The 21,390-nt window shown below is 42.7% G+C and overlaps 1 protein-coding gene across 1 annotated transcript in view; it reads right to left on the reverse strand.

Moving 5' to 3' along the window:
- Positions 1–10,138: 10,138 nt before the first annotated feature.
- MCM3 (minichromosome maintenance complex component 3) overlaps positions 10,139–21,390 on the reverse strand; it is a 35,381-nt gene continuing 24,129 nt past the window's right edge. The window contains exons 13-17 of the mRNA XM_077489020.1: positions 21,144–21,284; positions 15,371–15,465; positions 13,691–13,764; positions 13,207–13,276; positions 10,139–10,897 (exon numbers count right to left, since the gene is read on the reverse strand). Of these exons, the coding sequence (XP_077345146.1) occupies positions 10,699–10,897; positions 13,207–13,276; positions 13,691–13,764; positions 15,371–15,465; positions 21,144–21,284 (579 nt within the window). The 3' untranslated portion in view covers positions 10,139–10,698. The remainder of the gene's footprint in view (positions 10,898–13,206; positions 13,277–13,690; positions 13,765–15,370; positions 15,466–21,143; positions 21,285–21,390) is intronic.

The following is a 21,390-nucleotide window of genomic DNA, read 5'->3' on the forward strand; positions in this document are numbered from 1 at the left end:
AACCTTTCTTCACATACCCTGGTCCCAGATGGTGAGGGACAAAGCCAAGGTCAGGGCCACAAGCAGACAGAAATAGACAGGGATACGCCAAAAGGTCAGGATCACAGGCAAACAGGGATAGTCAAAGACTAGCCAAAGTCGGTAACGGAACAACAGAAGAGCACACGGCAGGAAACAGGAAGCTGAACACACAAAGGAATACACAATGGTTGATCAGCACTCTTGGCTTGCAGTGCACAGGTTAATATAAGGTTCCCTGATAGGGCCTGGGGTGGAGCCATGCTTAGAGGAGAGGTTATAAAAACCACCAGGTGGAAGTGGCTGGCCTCTTAGTCTGAACACACGAGGGGAGGTAAGCAAACAGAAGATCACTGCATAACCATGACAGTACCCTCCCTCTTACGAGGCCTCCCCCTCCCCCGCCTGGGTCCAGGCTTAAAGGGAAACTGCAGATGGAACCTCCTCAACAGACGAGGAGCAAAGACCTCAGATGCAGTGATCCAAGACCTCTCCTCAGGGCCCAACCCTTTCCAATGTACGAGGTACTGAAGAATGCCTTTACGGAGCCGGGAATCCAAAACTTGACTAACCTCGTATTTTAGATTATCCTCAGAGACCGAAACCGAGGTAGGGAGAGGACGAGAGGACTAAAGGCTTTTTATGAATGGGTAAGGGCATGAGAAGATCAGGAGCCTGAGCAGGGTCCCCCACACCCTTAAAGAGGAGCTGGAGATCCAGCACAGGACCACCAGACTGGGCAGGGGTCAATGGATCCCCGAGGTCAGGTTGCTTAGAAGGTAACATGTCACAAGAGTCAGGCTGGATAGCTGAAACACAAACAGAATGCAGAGAACCCTGAGAAAAAGATTGAAAACCCCACCTGGCTGAATGAGGCAGTCTATCCAAAGGATGGATTGAGCCTCTTAAACGGGTTTGAACGGACATAGTAGCAGTAGGGAGAGGCCAGGTTACAGAAGGTCCTGAACAAGAAGCAGGAAGCTCATTGGGCATGGGCTGGACTGGCATAACTGGTGCAGAGGCCAACTGAATAATATTGTCAGGTGTAGCGACCATCTCAATCGCATCACAGGGCATAGCAACTCTGGAACTTGCAGACAAGTTAGCCTGGCTGTGCGTCCAAGGGAGATCAGGGACAGGCAAGGGTAAATGGTTATGCAAACTGGAGTGAAAGATCGACTCAGGTTCACAGGTGGGCCCCTCATCCAGAGTACCACATGAGCCATAGAGTGCACCAGTCTGACTATTGCAGGACACATCCCAGAGATCGCTATATACAACGGGAAGAGCAGAAGATACTGGGATGGTGGCAACAGGAAGTTTCTCTTTTGGGGTACCCTTGAGTAGGCAGGAAGAGGAACAGGAGGAACCCCAAGCCAGGATCTGTCCAGCAGACCAGTCAACGTGTGGAGAATGGAGCCGTAACCAAGGAAGACCTAATATGATAGGAGATGAAGCCTTAGGTAAGACAAGGAAGGATATCCACTCCTGGTGGAGTGTCCCTACTGACATCTTAACAGGAAGAGTCTGGAAGTGGATAGGGCCCCCTGGGAGAACAGTGCCATCAATCGTCAAGACCACTGATGGCGTTGTAAGGGGCAAAAGGGTAAGGCTCATGGAGGATGCAGTTTCCCAATCCATGAAATTGGCAGCAGCTCCGGAATCCAGATGTGCTGAGACCGAACGAGAGGAAGCACCGACATGAAGCAACACAGAAAAGAGAAGACGAGAAGGTGAAAGTGATATTTCAGGGTCTAATACTCCACCTTCCAGATGTATTAGCCCTGAGCGTTTTTCCGGACGAAGAGAACAAGTGTCACGGAAATGACCTTTGGTCCCACAATATAGGCATAGGCCCAGAGTTCTGCGCCTAGCACGTTCTTCGGGAGATAACTTCCAGCCTAAGTGCATAGGTTCCTCAGTAGGCAGGGGGTGTTCCTCGGATCGAAGAGAAGGGACTGGAGGCTCAGGCTGCCTAAAGAACGGGGAGTGCTGGCGTGTTTTTTCCAGGGCCCTCTCCTGAAAGCGAATATCGATCTGGTTACACAAGGTGATGACACTGTCCAGATCAGCAGGAAGGGATCTTCCTGCTAATTCATCCTTCACTCTATCAGAGAGGCCATGTAAAAAGGTTGTAACTAGGGCCTCATTATTAAAAAAATTGTTTTTTTGTGCGTTGCGCTGCTGGATTATATATGTCCTGGATGGGGGGAGTGAGGAAGGAAAAAAGAGGGGGTTTTTTTATGGGGGAGGGGAAAAAGGTTTGGGGGAAAAAAAACGCTGAAGTTGATAAATTGGTGTGGCGGATTTAGGGATGTCAAGTCTGCTTATCACAGAGTTTTGCAATCCTTGCTGTGTATGTCAGTAAATGCAGCAGAAGTAATGGATAGCTGGCAGGATCACAAATTATAGTCCACAGTTACTGGTTGTGGAAATAGTCATAGAAAGGGGATGATTTCTTTAGCACAGGCAGGTAGGCAGCATGTTCAAGGATAGAAGGTACTTTGTAAAAGACATAAACAGAAGAAAAAACAGCGCCAATCTAAGTGCAGTATTGTTGAATCAAAGACATTTAATTTGTGAAGTTATGCACTCACACTCTACCAGAAGGTTTCAGGCACATCATGTATCTAGAGGGCATCGCAGGGCTCTCGAGGAGAAGCGGTAACTCGTTCGGCTGTATCTCTCGTCCGGTGGCGCCGGTGGTTCCCAGCGTCGCACAGCTTGGTGTAACAGCGTCAGGGAGGTCCGTTCGTCCGTTCGTTGTTATGTTGAGGGGCGCACTGCGATGACGTTTCGTTGTGGTTTACGTTGCACGCGTTCGGAGCATGCGTGCTCCTTCATCAGGCATCTGGGTTACTATGTTTGGAGTGGTTTAAATAGGGAAAGGGGGCAGTTCTAATTAGTCGTTTAGGTTCCACCTTATGGGGCGGAGCTGTTCCGACCAAAGCATGGTGTTGATTGCTCATGTGTTGCAGGCTGGTTGTATGTGATTATTGTGTGTGTGTCCATCAATGTATGTGGATACAAGTTGGATAGTGTGGACAAGATGTGGGAAAAAGTGATAAGAGTTGGAACTTTTTTATTTATTTAATTGTTTTAAAAATTGTTTTAAAAAATTATGAAAATACTTGTTAAAGGTATAAAATAGAAGTGGATTTTGCAAGAATTAAAAGAAGGTTGTTAAAAATTGAAAAAATACATATAAAGAATATATATATATATAAAAAAGAAATTTTTTATATATAAAAAAAATATATATAAAAAATATATAAAGAATCAATAAAAATAGAGGTAAAAATAAGGATAAAATTACAATACGCTCCAGTGCCTCTAATGCAGATCCAATTTCCACCGTCCTTTCGGCCCTTCAAAACCCACCACCCTCCTATACTTCCCTCCCAATATCCCTCCCAACATCCATACTCAAAACACACCAACCAACACAACACATATCGTCCTACAATCCAGAACCCATAAGGGAGAACAGCCCCCACACCTCACAACCAAAACCTAAACGGTATAGAAAACCAAAAAGAAATATAGAAACCCTACAAAATAGAAAATATACCACTACTCCTATTGACAGTGCAATTAATAACAAACCAACAAACACCCCCAACCAACACAAAAATAGTAATAAAAATAATACCAATAGAGGTGATAATACCCCTCCAGGACACACAAAAAAGAGTAATCAGGCTACCTCCAATACAACCACTCCGGATGTTCCTGTAAAACAGTCTCTCCAAAGCACACATGATACTAACATTCCAATGGGTCAATATAAAACCTATTCACAAATAGTCCAAAATTGCCCTCTCGAGTTTCCCACACAGACAGACGACCAGTCTTTTTTAGTCCTAACCCCTCAACCTGCACAAAAAAGAAAACTAGACGAGGCAGAAGAGGGGGGAGAAGAAACAAAACCCAAAGAAAAGTTTGCCAAACTATAAAAATCTACAACCTTTCTTCACATACCCTGGTCCCAGATGAAATCTCTCTACTTAATAAAGGACTCAACTTCGCACCCACCAGCCAGCCCAACCCTTTCACTTTATTTGTGGATCTAAACAAATTTATACGTAATCTCACAGTGAAACGCTTTTTCAATATCAAATCCAATAAGGAAAATCCCAACAATACCACAATACCCAGTATGTACAATACCTCTCCTTTATGTACAAAAAATATATACCAAGATGATCCCTGCCTAGCCATTTTGGAAGAATTATACAATATGAATGAAGACCCCGCCGTCACCACCATTAGTCTCTCAGACACTTCTTGCATTTATTATCAACCAGATTCCCCCCCAATAAAACACACTTCTCTTAGGCCAAAATCCATCTTCAACCCCAGCCAGGCAAAAGGCCCTTACATACAAAGTTTCTACCAGGTTGTGTATGCAGATATCAAACGACTTTGTAAATTAAGGCCACCCCCCTCCCCCCTGCATCATCACAGGAACAACCTCACCCCACAAGAAGCCCGGGCTCTCCAAAGTCTAGCAAAAAATAACTCTATTGTCATCAAAACAGCAGACAAAGGAGGTGGCATAGTAATCCAGAATTCGGAAGACTATCTAAATGAGGCCAACAGACTACTCTCCGATAACACATACAAGCCCTTAAAAAGTGACCCGCTCCCCCTCTTCTCTATAGAAGCTAAAGCACTCATAAAACGAGCCCTTGGAGATAATATTACAAAAGCAGAAGCTTCCTTTCTATCCAAAACATATTATAACACTCCCTATTTCTATCACCTTCCCAAAATACATAAAAATTCAGAGAATCCCCCGGGGAGACCAATTGTTGCCGCAATGGAAAGTATAACCAGCCCCTTTTCTATCTACATTGACCATTTCCTGCAACCACTGGCACAGAATCTCCAAACTTACATACGAGATGGTACACACCTACTAGAGATCCTAAAAACCTACTCCTGGGAGCCCACCTACCAATGGGTGTCCTTAGATGTCAATTCCCTCTATACTTCAATTCCCCATGCTGTTGGCATTCAGGCAGTAAAACACTTCTTAGCCCTAGACCCATCCCTAAAAACTGCACAAGCAGAGTTTATCTTAGATTCCACAAAGTTCTGCCTCACCCACAACTACTTCTCCTTCAATAAAAAATTCTACTTACAAACCCAAGGGACAGCTATGGGTGCCAATTTTGCACCTAGCTATGCAAACCTGACAATGGGCTTCTGGGAAACTCTTTACATTTGGAACAACAATCCATATACAGAGCATATTATATACATAGGTCGCTATATAGATGATATTATCATCATATGGGACAACACCGGACCACCCATAGACCACTTTGTCTCACACTGTAACGCTAATGATCTAGGCCTATCTTTCACTTTTGAATCCAGTCCAGATACCTTACCCTTTTTAGATCTTGAACTCTGTCATATCAATAAAACCATCTTCGCAAGAAACCACATAAAACCCACTGCAGGAAATTCATATTTACACTTCCAAAGTTGCCACCACCCAAGGTGGATCACCAATATCCCAAAGAGTCAATTTAATCGTTTAAAACGAAATTGTACTCACAACTCAGATTATATCGAGCAGGGCACTCTGTTTAAAAGAAAATTTGAAGACAAAGGCTATCCCCCCACCCTAGTAGATGAAGCCTTCACCAAATTCCTGGACACCCAGCCAGTAACACACCCGGTCACACCCCAACCACATGAAACCACACCGAACAAACCGACTGTCCATTCCCAAACTCACAGCACCAGATTCATTACTCAATATCACTCCCAACACAAAAAAATGGAAAAAATCTTCAAAAACCATTGGAGTATCCTTCTAGAAGACCCTCTGTTAAAAACCTCCATAACAGATACCCCCAAGATAACATATCGTAGAGCACGCAACATAAAAAGTTTTATCGCCCCGAGCAAATTAAAAACCGATAACAAACCAAAGCCACTCAGGACATTCCTCACCCTGAAGGGCATGTACCAATGCAAGAAACAAAAACGTCTCACCTGTAAATTTGTCCAACACCGCCAAAAATCTTTTACGACAAAGGGCAACACATACCAACTAAAAGAGTTCTACAACTGCTCCTCTGAGTTTGTAATATATGCAATCCGCTGCCCTTGCAATCTACTTTATATAGGGCGTACCATTCGTACCCTAAGAAAAAGGTTTGGCGAACACCGCCGATCAGTAGAAGGGGACTCCAATCTCACTATCCCACGACACTTTAAAGAACACCATCAAGGGTCCACAGAGGGCATGCAAGTATGGGCCCTTGAACAGATACCTGGATCCTTCCCCCTCGCAGAACGTTTCAAACGTCTCTGCGAGAGGGAAACTTTTTGGATATATACGTTAGACACCCTCACGCCTGGAGGCCTCAACGAGGACATAGAAATCAACTCAGTTGTCTAATTTTTACCCATCACACTTTTTCCATGAGATTTTTTAATGAGACTTAAAATTGCTTAGCCGCCCCCCCTCCCCTCCCCCCCCCCCCCCCCCCCGCCCTCACCTCCACAAATCAGTATCCACGCGCCTTTTTCTGATCCCACTATAAGTGGGTTCACACACGTACGAGTGCGTGTGCATGCGTATGTATGTATGTATGTATGTATGTGTATGTATATGTGTGTATATGTATGTGTATATATATATATATATATATATGTATATATATATATATGTATGTATATATATATATATGTATGTATGTGTGTGTGTGTGTGTATGTGTATATATATATATATATATATATATATATATATATATATGTGTATGTGTATGTTCTGCTCTAACATCCACGTCTCATTTTAACACCATTTTATTGTATTTTACAGTACCAAATTCTCACAATATCAAATCCTAACGGCAACAAAGTTACATTTACTATTCTTAGGTAAAGATTTAAAAGCCTTTACACTTTAGATTTACACAGGTGGTCAGGTGCTAGAATTACCGGGCCATGATCTGAGGCTCGTGGCGATACCTTGCATGTGTGCTAGTTACTGTTAACGTTCATCCTCCTTTGCACTCAAGCACAGGTGGGCGGAGGCACTTAAAAAAAATAGAATTAAAAAAACATTTAAACGCTTATTGCTGCCGCAAGAAATGTAAAATTCCATTGCGACTGCAATAGGCAGTGACAGGTACTCTTTAGGGAGAGCTCTAAATCCTTCCTCTGCTCTTAAAACCATTTGATCACACCAAAATCTTTGTGATAAAATGCTTTTATTTTTAAAAATGGCACCGTTTACAGCCAAGTAAACCAGACGTAATGTCAGGTCATCGCTTCTGGGTGACCATAACCCTGCCTATTTTCTACAGTGGGGATGTGGATGGCAGACAAGGTGAGGGCACGAAGTTCCACCTAAGACAAGATGAGATCCACTTTTTCCTGCACCGCCTGATGATATAACTGAACCAAACCCTTACAGGGAGGGCTCCAAAGCACTCAGTTCCAGGATTTTCAGGGCAACACTCAGTCCAGGGAACTTGGTCACTGCAGGAGTGAGAGACTGTCCAGAACTCCAACTCTGCCCACCAGTCTGGCATCCATCATTAGGACCCTCAAGGACAGAGGGTAGCACAATTTGCCCCATCTCAAGCAACCATGAAGAAATCCATCAGTCTTAACAGTCTCATTATGGGGTGTAACTTCCCTCAAGGAATCAAAGACCTGCATGCTCCTGTTCCACATTGACAAGACGTCAAGGGGGAGTGGGCTGGAATGAAAGTGGGCACAAAGAACTGCCTTTAAAAAAAGCCACCATCTTTCCCAGAATTCTCTTGCATAAGCAGATTGAGAGGTCTGTCAGAGTTCAGACCAACTCTACACGAGGTCTCAAAGCAAGGCATTTGTTCTGAAGATCACTTTCGATTTGATTGTGTCCGGCGTCATGCCATAAATGATTTCCGCTTTTGGGCTGGGTCTAAGATGACTTCTGAAAGGGATATTTCAGTTTGAGTAATTCCACCTGAGCCCTCAGAACAAGGGGATTTGTGCCTGTGCAAAAACTGCTCCTCTGGACCTACACAAAAATGTAACCTTTGTAGTATAGGGGGCAGCCTAATCGCAAGGTTACACACCCCCCCACGAGATGGGATTTAATGGTCTCCAGCTGAGAACACACTCGCCTTTCTATGTTCCCACAGTGCTCAGCTGTTGCTTGGACTGAGGACATCTCTGTAAAGTCTACGTAAGCTCCACACTGACTTGACAGTACTTACACAGGGCTTTGGACTCATTTTATCCATTGCACTCCATGTACTATCACAGGGCCAAACCACATGGCACTTACCTGGGGGAAACAAGTTACATGCTCACCTAGACCCAAAAGGGCCCGGTGTCTAACTGCTTCTGGCAATTGCATGTAATGATGCAAGGAGAGTATGTATGGTAGGACGAAGGAAAAAAAAAATAGACTAGTTCCAGAGGATAGAAAGCCAACAGTAACTCAACTAACCACTTGTTACATCCAAGGTATGCAGGATACCATCTCTGAACACATTGAGCCTTGAAGTAGCAGGCGGCCACACCAAGTGCCACTACTGTCAGCTAAGAACAGGAAACTGAGGCTACAATTCACACAGGCTCACCAAAATTGGAAAAACATTGCCTGGTCTGATGAGTCTCAATTTCAGCTGCAACATTAAGATGGTATTATCAGAATTTTGTGTAAACATGAAAGCATGGATCCATCCTGCCTTATATCATCAATGCAGGCTGGCAGGGGTGCAATGGTGTGGGGGATATTTTCTTGGCACACTTTGGGGCCCCTTAGTACCAATTGAGCATTGTTTGAATGCCACGGCCTACCTGAGTATTGTTGCCGATCATGTCCATCCCTTTAAGACTACAGTGTACCCATCTTCTGATGGTTCCTTCCAGCAAGATAATGCACCATGTCACAAAGCTCAAATCATCTCACCACTAGTTTCTTGAACATGACAATGAGGTCACTGTACTCCAATGGCCTCCAGTGTCACCAGATCTCAATCCAATAAAGCAGGGATATGCATTTAGCGGACCTCCAGCTGTTGCAGAACTACAAATCCCATGAGGCATTAGCGGACCTCCAGCTGTTGCACTACAAGTCCCACCATCATGCCTCTGGGTGTCATGCCTGCGGGTGTCAGGCTTACTAGACTGACAGCCACAAGCATGACACCCAGAGGCATGATGGGACTTGTTTTGCAACAGCTGGAGGTCCACTAATTGCATATCCCTGCAACAGAGCCACTTTGGGATGTGGTGGAAACAGGAAATTCGCAGCCGACAAATCTACAGTAACTGTGTAATGCTATCATGTCAATTTTGACCAAAATCTGAGGAATGTTTCCCAACACCTTGTGGAATCTATGCCACGAAGAATGAGGGCAGTTCTCATGGCAAAGGGGGTCCAACCCGGTACTAGCAAGGTGTACCCTTATAAAGCGACCAGTGAGTGTATATCCACTATGTGCCCCAAACAGATGAAAAACCCAGATATTACCTTAAAAATATAGTGGTGACATCACTATGCAGAGCCATGGGAGGGACCCAGTAGTCCGCATCCACTACAGGCTGCCTGCAGGAAACGTCATAAAGGGACAGATATGAAATCAGTCAACCTGCACAAGGAGAAAGAGCACCAATGAATGGTCTTTATTACAGGAATTGTACATATTTGCCAGCAAATCATGGATCAACAATCACTGTCCAAATGTTTTTTTTTTTTCCTTGTCTCTGTGATGTGATCTCTGCAATAAGTGCAACGTTTCAGAGTTCTGAAGGACCACTTTGTCAGGCATGTGATCACATGCCTGACAAAGGGGTCCTGCGTGGCTCCAAAACATTGCACTTGTCTCTGATGTGATCTCTGCAATAATAAAAAAAAAAAAAGAAACCTTTGGACAGTGACTGTTGATCCATGGTGTGCTGGTAAATATGTACACTTGCTTGATGTTTCCATGACCCAGATGATCACTGCAGCACCCACCATTTTGTGAGCCTTATTTGCCAGGACTATGTGTGATAGGAATATAGATAAGACATTATTACAGGAAGATCCTGCAGGAGGTAAAGTCACACTGGATTACAGCACAAATCTGGAAGAAATGAACACAAAAATCTAAGAATGTACATGCCTGTGTATTTTCCTGCCTGGGTTCTGCTTTCACGTCTGAACACCTCAATAGCAATATTAGATAAAAACTACAATGAATAAAAACATTAATTTCCAATATTACATATAGGCATAAGATGTTTATCAAAGTAAAATTAGGGAGCAACATTCAACATATTTAAAACAAAGTAAACTTTACATTGAAAGTACCCTATGAACAGGGTAAATAGCTATACAAATTAAACATTGCAACAAAGCAGTCTGACGGGGTAAAATACCTCTATAAAAACACGTTAAAAGTCTTTTCCCACCCAAGACAAAGCATGATACAATCTTGATGTATATTTACAGTCTGGCATAAAAAGTGAGCTACAAATCTTTGAAGTTGCAGGAGTTTCTAAAATTGTACATTAAAATAAGCCCTGATGAGAAGTATAAAACGCTTGCAGAAATGTAGGATAGACACTACTTGGAGCTCCCCCGCCCCATGAAGGGAAGATGTAAAGTCATTTGAGCCAGAGACATCCATATTCAGGTCTTTCACAAGTTAAAGTCCACCATTGTCCATTAGATCAAGAATACAATGTTTTCTGAAACCATTATATGGTTTGCTTCCTCCATAAACTCCAAAGCAGCCTTCACCTCGCCCGGTGAGAACGGAGAGTCATTGTTCTTGTTGAGGGCATCCATGAGGGCTGGCATAGCGATGGATTGAGCGTGGGCAGATTTAAAGGCATCTAAAAGACCGGCCTTGAAAGTCTTCAGCCTGTGAACAAAGCAGTAGAATTTTAGCAACAAACGGGATTGGGTGGGGAGAAGAACATTGCTAAAGAATTTGTATATCATGTCATAAATGAAGAGTGCAATACTAAACACACACAGAGATCAACGGTGAAACTGGGTGTTACAATTCAGATCCCAGTTCAATTCCACCATCAATAATGTGCTCTATCACTTCTTTTACTGCAACACGCACATAATATTTTATACAATTCCAATCTATTCGGCATTACTTAATCCAATATATCCAGTACACATAAAAAGCGGATATGTGTGGTGGTGAACTAAAAGAATAGTGATAGAAAGAGCATGTTATTGATGGTGGAATTGAACTGGGATCTGAATCATAACACCCAGTTTCACCGTTGATCTGTGTTTTTCTTGGAGTGTCACCATACAAGTAACAATTGGCTGAGATCGAGAGTGTTTTCACTGATCCGATTTCAAAATACAGTGAGGTTGGTTTAGTGTATTTGCCCTCATATATAATGGTGGAACATTGTGACATTTAATGATTAATTTAATTATTATATACTGTTTGAAAGTTTAAACATGGAGCTATTAGACGGCATAAGTATTATGGATGAGAAGCGGCAGGCGCCGTGGATCAAATGGATACAAACGAGCGTGACTAGGGTTAATTCCACAGGGCTTGTAGGAGTATTTAATGATAAGGCTGCGCTGTGTGGCCACCGCCCTCTGACGAAGTGATGACGAAACGTCAGTGTGTGTGACCATGTAGCAACCCACGTCGGACTGTTTACCCCATCCCGGGAACACTGCTGCGCGAGAAATCAGCAGAGCGTTGAGAGGTAGACAAGATAATGATGAGATATTGAGGATTTCAATACCTCTTACATGCTTTTTTACCTTTTAACATTGTAAGTGCATATCTGTAAGGGTAAAATATTTTAATATCAAGAAATGTTACTCAATTATGCTATGTGCACTCTTCTTTTGCTTGCGGTGAGCAATACCCTAGATGGAGAGACACAGTGCCTGCTGAAAGTGATTTTTTTAAAAATACAAGCTTAAAATTCATTGTCTGGCAAGTTCATCACCTTGGGGGGAGTATTGCACACACGGTATGGTGATGGTATTCAGCTGGATTTAACCCCGCATGAACTTGGCTTGATGGACATTATTCATAACATATACATAATTGGACTTTATCATCACACTCACTTACATTGTGACCGATTAGCGCTATGTTAGTGTTTTCTGTAACATTTTTGGGATTATCGATTTATTGCTATAGAGGCTGTTTATATTGTGTTAAAATATTTTAAGATTCCATGAGCGCTGTGGGAGAGGTATCAACTGCTTACGCTTATTTGTCAAATTTTTTATAAACATATGCACATGGCCACACATTTTTATTATTTCTCCATCGCTAAACAATGAACAAACTTCATTTATCAGCATTGAAGTTGGAATGGAACGGTCTCTAATATATTATAATTAGAGCGATCAAGTTCTCCCGAGATCTCACACAAGTTTTACGTTACGAAAGGAACCAATGAATGACAGACTGATAGATATTGCGTTTTTATATAGGTTACTTTTTTTTAACTTTTGCAAAAGTGATTTAACATTCAATTTTTTCGATATGTTCAAGTTTTCAAAATGCTAGCAATCGGGGGGGGGGGGGGGGATTCTAATCTCACGTGGGACAGTTTGAGAAAGACTGAACCTAAAGAAAAAAATGTTGCCCGTTTTCTTTCAAATTTTAGGATTAAAGTATAACTAGACACTTCAATTTATCTCCTGGGTTCTCTGCAGCTCTCACTGGATCCTTCCTTCTGACCTCCATTCATTATAAAAGATAGTGATGACATGGAGGTCAGAAGGAACCAGTGAACTGACAATCCCAAACCATTGGGTTTTGCTTCAAAGGAGATTTCTAAAGATCGGATCAGTGTTCTGGCAGCTCAAGCAGCAGATAAATACACTTTCTACATTTGGCAAGCTTTCAAAAGTGTACAACAGGGACAGGGTCACTTTAAATTGCTTTTTATTGGTCACGGGAACATTGAATTTTTATGCCATGACAACCGTCATGGCAATCAATAGGAATCTATCACTTGCAAAAATGAATTCCTGTTAACCAGAGGACACAGACACCTGGAGTACTTCAACCTGCCCTAACTCAGACTGAAGGACTATCCAAGAGAGTGAAGCCTCCAAGGAGGACAACCACCTCACTTGAGGCTGAAATACCACTTGTGGTTGGAGTGACCCTTCAGCTAAAGTATGGAAAGTAATTGGGAGTATCAGCCGAGACACCAGACTCACCTGTCTCCAGACAGCCCGGTCTCTTTCTCCTTCTCTTTCTCTGCTGGGGTCTCTGGTGCATGTGACTGAACTGTGGGAGGGAAGAAAAAAAAAAAAAAAAGTATTACAATTAACAAGCAACGTTAAAGTGGTTGCAAAGTCAGAAAGTTTTTTTTAACCTTAATGTATTCTAGGGAAAAAATAAAAATAAATAAAAACACTCCTGCGCTCCCCCCCAACAAAAACATTTACCAAAGCCTGATCCAGCAATGTGCGAGAGAGCTGAGGTTCTCTCCCTCCTCACTGGCTTAGGTACAGCAGTGGGAGCGATTGGCTAATGCTATTTTATGCACACAGTAGGGCTCGCCCCCACAAACCATAGCATGCGGCTCACTACGGGGGCACTCACCAAGGGACCCAAGAAGAGGACTGCTCTGTGCAAAATCAGTTATTTTAATACAAATAAAAAAAAATTTACAATAACTTTAAATCAAACAATACTAACCATCAGGGGTCTCCTCTTCTGCATCACTGAAGTCGTAGGGGTCATGCGTCTCTCCCTCAGCAGTGCTGGATTTTCTAAAATACAAATCAAAGCAGATAAAGCACAAGTAATCAATTTGCTTTCGACACACAATCAGAAAAAGCAACTTGCATTTGAACATGAAGGGCCAATGCAGTAGAAGCAAAAAGGATTAGGGCATGGCAGAGACAGGCTAAATATTGTAGGCAAAGATTTGTAACTTTGCTAGGCCAGTCATGCGATTCAGTTACCCCCCTCTACTGCCAAGATTCTCCACTATTCCCTACTAAAGCTGTGTAACCTACCTATCCATGAGGCTGATCAGTACACAAGACTGGCCGAACAGTTCACATAAACATATAGGCCTGGCCAAAAGTTTTGAGAATGAAACAAAATAGAAAATTTTCACAAAGTCTGCTGCCTCCATTTTTTTTTTTTATGGCATTCGCATATACTCCAGAATGTTATGAAGAGTGATCAGATGAATTACAATTGCAAAGTCTCTCTTTGCCATGAAAATAACGTAATACCATAAAAAGACATTTCCACTGCATTTGTGAAGAAGGCTTAAGGGCGCCCAAGAAAGTCCAGCAACCGCCAGGACCGTCTCCTACAGTTAATTGTGCTGCAGGATCAGGGAAACACCAGTGCAGAGCTTCCTCAGGAATGAAAGCAGTCAGGTGTGAGGGTATCTGCACACACCATGAGAAGACTTCTGGAGGATGGCCTGGTCTCAAGAAGGGCAGCAAAGCCACTTCTCTCCAGGGAAAAAAAAAATAAAAAAAGACTGATATTCTGCAAAAGGTAGGATTGGACTGCTAAGGACTGGGGTGTAAAGTCATTTTCTCTGATAAATCCCCTTTGTTTGGGGCATCTGGAAAAAAACTGTCTTGAAAAGAAAAGGTGAGCCCTACCATTAGTCCTGTGTCATGCCAACAGTAAAACATCCTGAGACCATTCATGTGTGGGGTTGGTTCTTAGCCAAGGGAGTGGGCTCACTCACAATTTTGCCTAAGAACACAGCCATGAATAAAGAATGGTACAAAAACATCCTCCGAGAGCAACTTCTCCCCACCATCCAATAGTTTGGTGATTAACAATGCCTTTTCCAGCATGATTGAGCACCTTGTTATAAGGAAAAAATGATAAGTGGCTTGGAGAAAAAAAACATGGAAATTTTGGGTCCATGGCCAGGAAACTCCCCAGACCTTAATCCCATTGAGAACTTGTGGTCAATCCTCAGGAAGCGGGTGAACACAAAAAAAAAAATTCTGATAAACTCCAAGCATTGATAATGCAAGAACGGGCTGCCATCAGTCAGGATGTGGCCCAGAAGTTCATAGCATTCCAGGGGGATCTGCAGAGGTCTTCAAAAAGAAGGGTCAACACTGCAAATATTGACTTTTTGCATAAACTTAAATTGTCAATAAATGCCGTTGACGCCTATGCAATGCTTGTAATTATACTTTAGTATACAATAGTAACATCTTACAAAAAGGATCTAAAAACCCTGAAGCAGCAGACTTTGTGAAAATTTATATTTGTGTCATTCTCAAAACTTCTGGCCTTGGCTGTAATACTGTACTTAGCTGTCCACCTACAATGTCACTTTGATGAACAAGGTATACAACCACTCACTACAGATGGTAGAAGGTTACTGACCTTTTCTTCCTGGTCTTCCTTTCAGTCTGCCCCTCTTCTTCCTCAGTATCAGAACCCTCATCTTTCTTCTTCCGCTTCTTCTCCTTCTCCAGAACCTAAAAATGAGACAGCAAGGTCAAGCTACCGACATCATTGGATTCCTAGCAACTGGTCACCTCCCACCCTAGAATATCCCCAAATATCTCGATGCAACTCGTGTTCTGTGAGTTTCACTTGTGTGGATTTTAGAGAAATGTTTGCAAAAGAACATTAACATTTTGATGCATGCCTTATTTTTGATGTTTGCATCACAAATACATTGCTTGAACAGCTACCTGTATTTCATTAGTTGTATAAGGCAACTTTGCTCATTAAATTATGGTTATAAGATCAGAATAAATTTCATTTGTTAGCAATGTTTGTCACTTTGTATCAATGAAATGCTTCACATTTGTATTATGCCATTTTCAGACTTGGGTAAAACACTTCAGTGGGCCCCCCGCGGACATTGGGTCCACGGGAACCGCTGATCAGCCCCTGCTGTGTCAAGAAAAAAAGAAAAAAAAAATTGCTCATGCACGAAACCCAAGGGTGCAGAAACACATATATACCACACGTGTGATTATGTGCAGCAGCCCTGTAGCATTAAAGTGGTTGTAAACCCTTACAAACCACTTTGACCTTCAGGTAAGCCTAGATTAAGGCTTACCTGTAGGTCCAAGCAATATCTCCTAAATCTATATGGTTTAGGAGATATTTGCCCGAAAATGGGCACCGCTGTCTGGCGCGCAGGCGCACTGAGCGCGGCATTTCCAAGAATGGAGCTGCCGCGCGTGTCGACTCCCGTGCGCATGCGCGGGAGTGACGTCATCGCGGCTTCGCCGAATGACAGCGGCGGAGCTGTGCGACCCCACTAACAAGATGGATGCGGCGGACTACAGGGGACAGCGGCGACTTCGCTGGCTCCTGTGTCAGGTAAGTGACACATAATGGGCTTTACCTTTGCAGGGAATGAAAGAGGAAGTAAACCCATCAGGGTTTACTTCCTCTTTAAATCCGCTATAGGCTGGTCAGGAAGAGGTTAAATAAAAATGACTGACTGGTTGCCTTTACACACACCCAATCAAGTAGAAAGCATAGATTCCTGAAAATGCATTGGAGCACCTCAGCAGCAAACGAAAGTAAAAGAACCCAAACATTTAGCATGCTGAAATCCACAACTGAGCGCTGACAGCTGCTGCACAGCGACACATAGTGGCAGTGCATAAGAATTTCACCACCACCTTCCATCTCAAAAAGAACATTGAAAGGAATTCTGGCATGCTATTCAGACCACAACAGTGGCTAGTTTCTCAGGCCGACTTTCTGGAGCTAGATACACCTATGCACGCATTTTTAAAGTGCATTGCTCTACATGTTGACATGCTTGATTACATGCATTAGTGTGTGCGCAGATATGCGATTTAATGAGACTTCTTTGTGTATTAATGCATACCCTATGAATTCAGCTGTAATGAACCTACTGAGCCAAGTGCGCTTCAACCTTTTGTTTATAGCCATATTAAGGAAAATTCCCATTATGTCCTGTTCTGGTGACAACAGGAGTCATTTCTGTTTCCCAGAGTTGAGCAATAGGAATACGGTGGACAATTGTGCATGCATTGAAGAGATACTGCATTTTTAATTTTGCCCTGACGTCAACTACTTCATTATAAAGATTGACAATCTCCCTTTACTGCACTTGATGAAATCTTTATAAAAAGGTTAGAGCTGCAAGATTCTGGCTAAAATGAGAATCACAATTTTTCCTAGAATAAAGTTCATGATTCTTAGAGTAACATCTTTCATAATTAAAAAAAAAAAATATATATATATATATATATATATATATATATATATATATATATATATATATATATATATACCGTATTTTTCGGACGATAAGGCGCACCGGATTATAAGGCGCACTAGCAACGACCGGCTAATATAATGGATATTTCCATATATAAGGCGCATCGGACTATAAGGCGCACTGGATTATAAGGCGCATTTAATGAAACACAACTCGGATGCGGTACTGTAAGTCAAATTTTATTCAACTCTTTAGCAATAACCATAAAATGGTCTATAACAATAACTCTTAACACTGTTCAATTAAATACAAAACCAGACAATTATTTTTTCACTTTATTCTTCAATAACTATTAACACTGTTCAGTTACCGGTGAATACCGTACAAAACCAGACACTCACTTTTTCACTTTATTCTTCTCCCGCAAATCCATCAAATTCTTCATCTTCAGTGTCTGAGTTTAACAATTGGGCGATTTCGGCATCAAGCACGCCCGTATCCCTCTCATCATTCTCATCAGTATCCGAGTCAGGCTCGTTGCTGTCATCGGTACCGGTACTTAGCTGTTCAGTGATAATTCCGGACTTCTTGAAAGCTCGGATTACACTGGTGACTGATACCTTCGCCCAGGCATCCACGATCCACTGGCAGATAGTGGCGTAACTCGCCCGGCGTTGCCTCCCTGTGTTGGTGAATGTGTGTTCGCCTTCTGTCATCCAATGCTCCCACGCAGCTCGCAGTTTAACTTTAAACGACCTGTTGACACCTATATCTAGTGGCTGCAGTTCTTTGGTTAATCCACCTGGAATGATGGCAAGCACCGAATTAGTTTTCTTCACTTGGGCTTTGACAGTATCTGTCAGATGGGCGCGCATGGAGTCACAGACCAATAGGGATGGAGATTCGTGGAAAAAGCCGCCCGGTCTCTTGACGTAAACCTCTCTCAGCCACTCACTCATCTTCTCCTCGTCCATCCAGCCCTTCGGGTTAGCCTTGATGATGATGCCAACCGGAAACTTTTCTTTTGGCAGAGTCTTCCTCTTGAAAATTACCATGGGTGGTAGTTTCTGGCCATTAGCCTGGCAACCGAGAACTACAGTGAAGGATGACTTTTCGTTTCCTGTAGTGCGTATAGATACCGTACTGGTCCCTGTTCTCTCGACAGTACGGTTTACAGGGATATCAAAGGTAAGGGGGACCTCGTCCATGTTGGTGATGTGCTCTGGTCGGATTTTCTGTTCATTGATCTTGTTCTTGCAGTAGGTATGGAAAATGGCCATCTTTTCTTCGTAATCCTTTGGCAGTTGCTGTGACATAGTGGTTCTTGTGCGGATAGAGAGATTCCGCCTTTTCATGAAACGGAAGCACCAAGAGGGACCTCCTCGAAAGTCGTTGATCTCCATGTCGCGTGCGATCGCTGTTGCTTTGAGTCGAATAGAGACAGTAGAGACGCTTCTACCTGCGGTTCTCTGTTCAATAACCCACTGTTCAATTTTGTCCTCCAACCGTGGCCATCTTGCTTTGTTTCCTCGGAAACTCAGTTTGGTCTTCTTTACCTGGCGCAGGGCATCTTCTTGCTTCCTCCACTTTCGTACCATTGATTCATTAATGTTGAATTCTCTCGCAGCTACTCTATTTCCATGCTCTACTGCATGACTGATAGCCTTCAGTTTGAAATCCGCTTCGTAAGCATGTCTCTTAACAGGAGCCATTTTTGGGGCAGCGGGTATACCGTAGAAAATGAACGAATGAATGCGCACACCTCCTGACTAAGATGGCCGTAATGCTCACGAAGCTGCACTGCTTGGATTGGGCATTACGGCCATCTTAGTCAGGAGGTGTGCGCATTCATTCGTTCATTTTCTACGGTATACCCGCTGCCCCAAAAATGGCTCCTGTTAAGAGACATGCTTACGAAGCGGATTTCAAACTCATCGCTATCAGTCACGCAGTAGAACAACCTAAGAGAGGTTTACGGTACGTCAGTTTACGGTAAGAGACCGGGTGGCTTTTTCCACGAAGGTCATATATAAGGCGCACCGGATTATAAGGCGCACGGTCGATTTTATGAGAAAATTTAGGCTTTTACGTGCGCCTTATAGTCCGAAAAATACGGTATATATATATATATATATATATATATATATATATATATATATATATATATATATATATATTATATATATACCGTTTAGTTTTTTTTCATTAAAGTGTATTTTTGACAAAAAAATGTTTAAAAGACCGCTGCGCAAATACCGTGTGACAATATTGCAACAGCCATTTTATTCTCTAGGTGATGGTGAACCTCGGCACCCCAGATGTTTTGGACCCACATTTCCCATGATGCTCGTGCACTGTACAATGTAGTTGGAGCATCATGGGAAAGGCAGTTCCAAAACATCTGGGGTGCCAAGGTTTGCAATCACTGTTCTATGACAAGGGTAGGCAAACACAGCCCTCCAGTTGTGTCGAAACAACGAATCGCATCATGCCTCTGCGAGTCATGCCTGTGATTGTCAGGGTCTTGCAATGTCTCATGGGACTTGTAGTTTCAAAACAGCTGGAGGACCGACGTTGCCTACCACTGCTCTAGGGTCTCTCCTAAAAAATTATATATAATGTTCGGGGGTTCCAAGTAAATTTCTAGCAAACAATACATTTTAACTTGTCAGAAAAAGATTTAGTCTTTAAGGCTTGATGTAGACAGGAGATTTTAAAACCCTCTCCTGAACAATTTAACTTGACAGTAACAGTTTAAAAAAAAAAAAAAAAAAAAACTAGTTTTACCGTGTTTAAATGGAGCATTTAAAAAAAAAAAAAAAATAGAAAAAACGCGTGTAAACAAAATGCAGCTAAATGCGAATTACCACATTTATAGGCATTTGGCATTTCAAATGCCTCTGAACATCTATTCTGAATGCTTTTTGCTTTCCAAAATATGCCTCTAAACGCAACTGCCTAGAAATAACCCCGTGTACATGTACCGATAACATAACAGAGGAAAGTTCAGGGGCAGCTAAAAAAACTGCTCCTAAACATACATTTACCAGAAGTGTACATTAAGCCCAAGTGGTTAAACCAAGCTTATTTACAGACCAACATTCATCCCTTTGATCTAAAAAGAACTAAAATTATACTTATAGTTATCTCCCAGCACTGATAAATGTGATAAACTTTGCAGATTGCCTGTTTTTTTGACAGCTGTCAGCAGTGAGTAGAGAACTCTTTGCACTGAATCAGGCAAATTGTGTATTAAAGCGGAGTTCCACAAAAAAAAAAAAAAAAAAAAAAAAAAAAAAGAACTTCCACTTTTCGGAATCCTCCCTCCAGTGTCACATTTGGCACCTTTCATGGGGGAGCAGATACCCATATAAGCCAAGTATTTGCTCCCACTTCTGGGCATAGATATAGCATAGATATCCACGGATACTGTGACTATCTATGCTATATCTGGCACCTCCTCCATCCCCTCTGTTTTCTTCTGGGAGACACACAGGTCCCAGAAGACAGCAGGGACCAGTGGGAATGCGCAGCACCATCCGTGCATGCACAGTAGGGAACCCGCCTGCGAAGGCTTCACTTCCCGATTCCCTTACCGAAGATGCCGGCACCTCCACCTGAGGGACAGATCGGCTTTGGGTGCCGACATCGCAGGAGCCCTGGACAGGTAAGTGTCCATATTTTAAAAGTCAGCAGCTGCAGTATTTGTAGCTGACTTTAAAAATAAAATAAAAAATTTGGCGGAACTCCGCTTTAAGATCGTGAGGGTGGTTTAAAAGAGATCACGATTTTTTTTTTACGATTAATCGCTCTAGGTTAGATGGGCAAAAAAAAAAAAAAAAAAAAGCTGAAAAGCAAAGAAGTTCACTCTCAGAAGATGAACTCCTCAATGGCAGCCTACATGTCCCAACAGGTGCACTTTAATGTATTCAGCAATGTCACCTTTTTAAAATAGGCATACTGGACGAGCTCCACAGCAGCTTCGGCATCCTGTAGCTGTACGGTCTTGCTCATCCTCACTTTGGCATGAGCTGTGGACAGACGGATCAGAGTCTCCAGACTACGAGCTGTTACAGGAGATGTCTGGAAGCAAAAAGCAGAATGGTTAGTTTTGCACTTGTCACACTACCAGGAGAACAGACCTGCAGCTAGAATGTGCTCACTGCAAGGGAAACTAAAACAAGCAGCG

The sequence above is a fragment of the Lithobates pipiens genome, unplaced genomic scaffold, assembly GCF_037356315.1.
Source record: "Lithobates pipiens isolate NorthernLeopardFrog02 unplaced genomic scaffold, aLitPip1_a1.2 Scaffold_18, whole genome shotgun sequence".
NCBI classification, from domain to species: domain Eukaryota; kingdom Metazoa; phylum Chordata; class Amphibia; order Anura; family Ranidae; genus Lithobates; species Lithobates pipiens.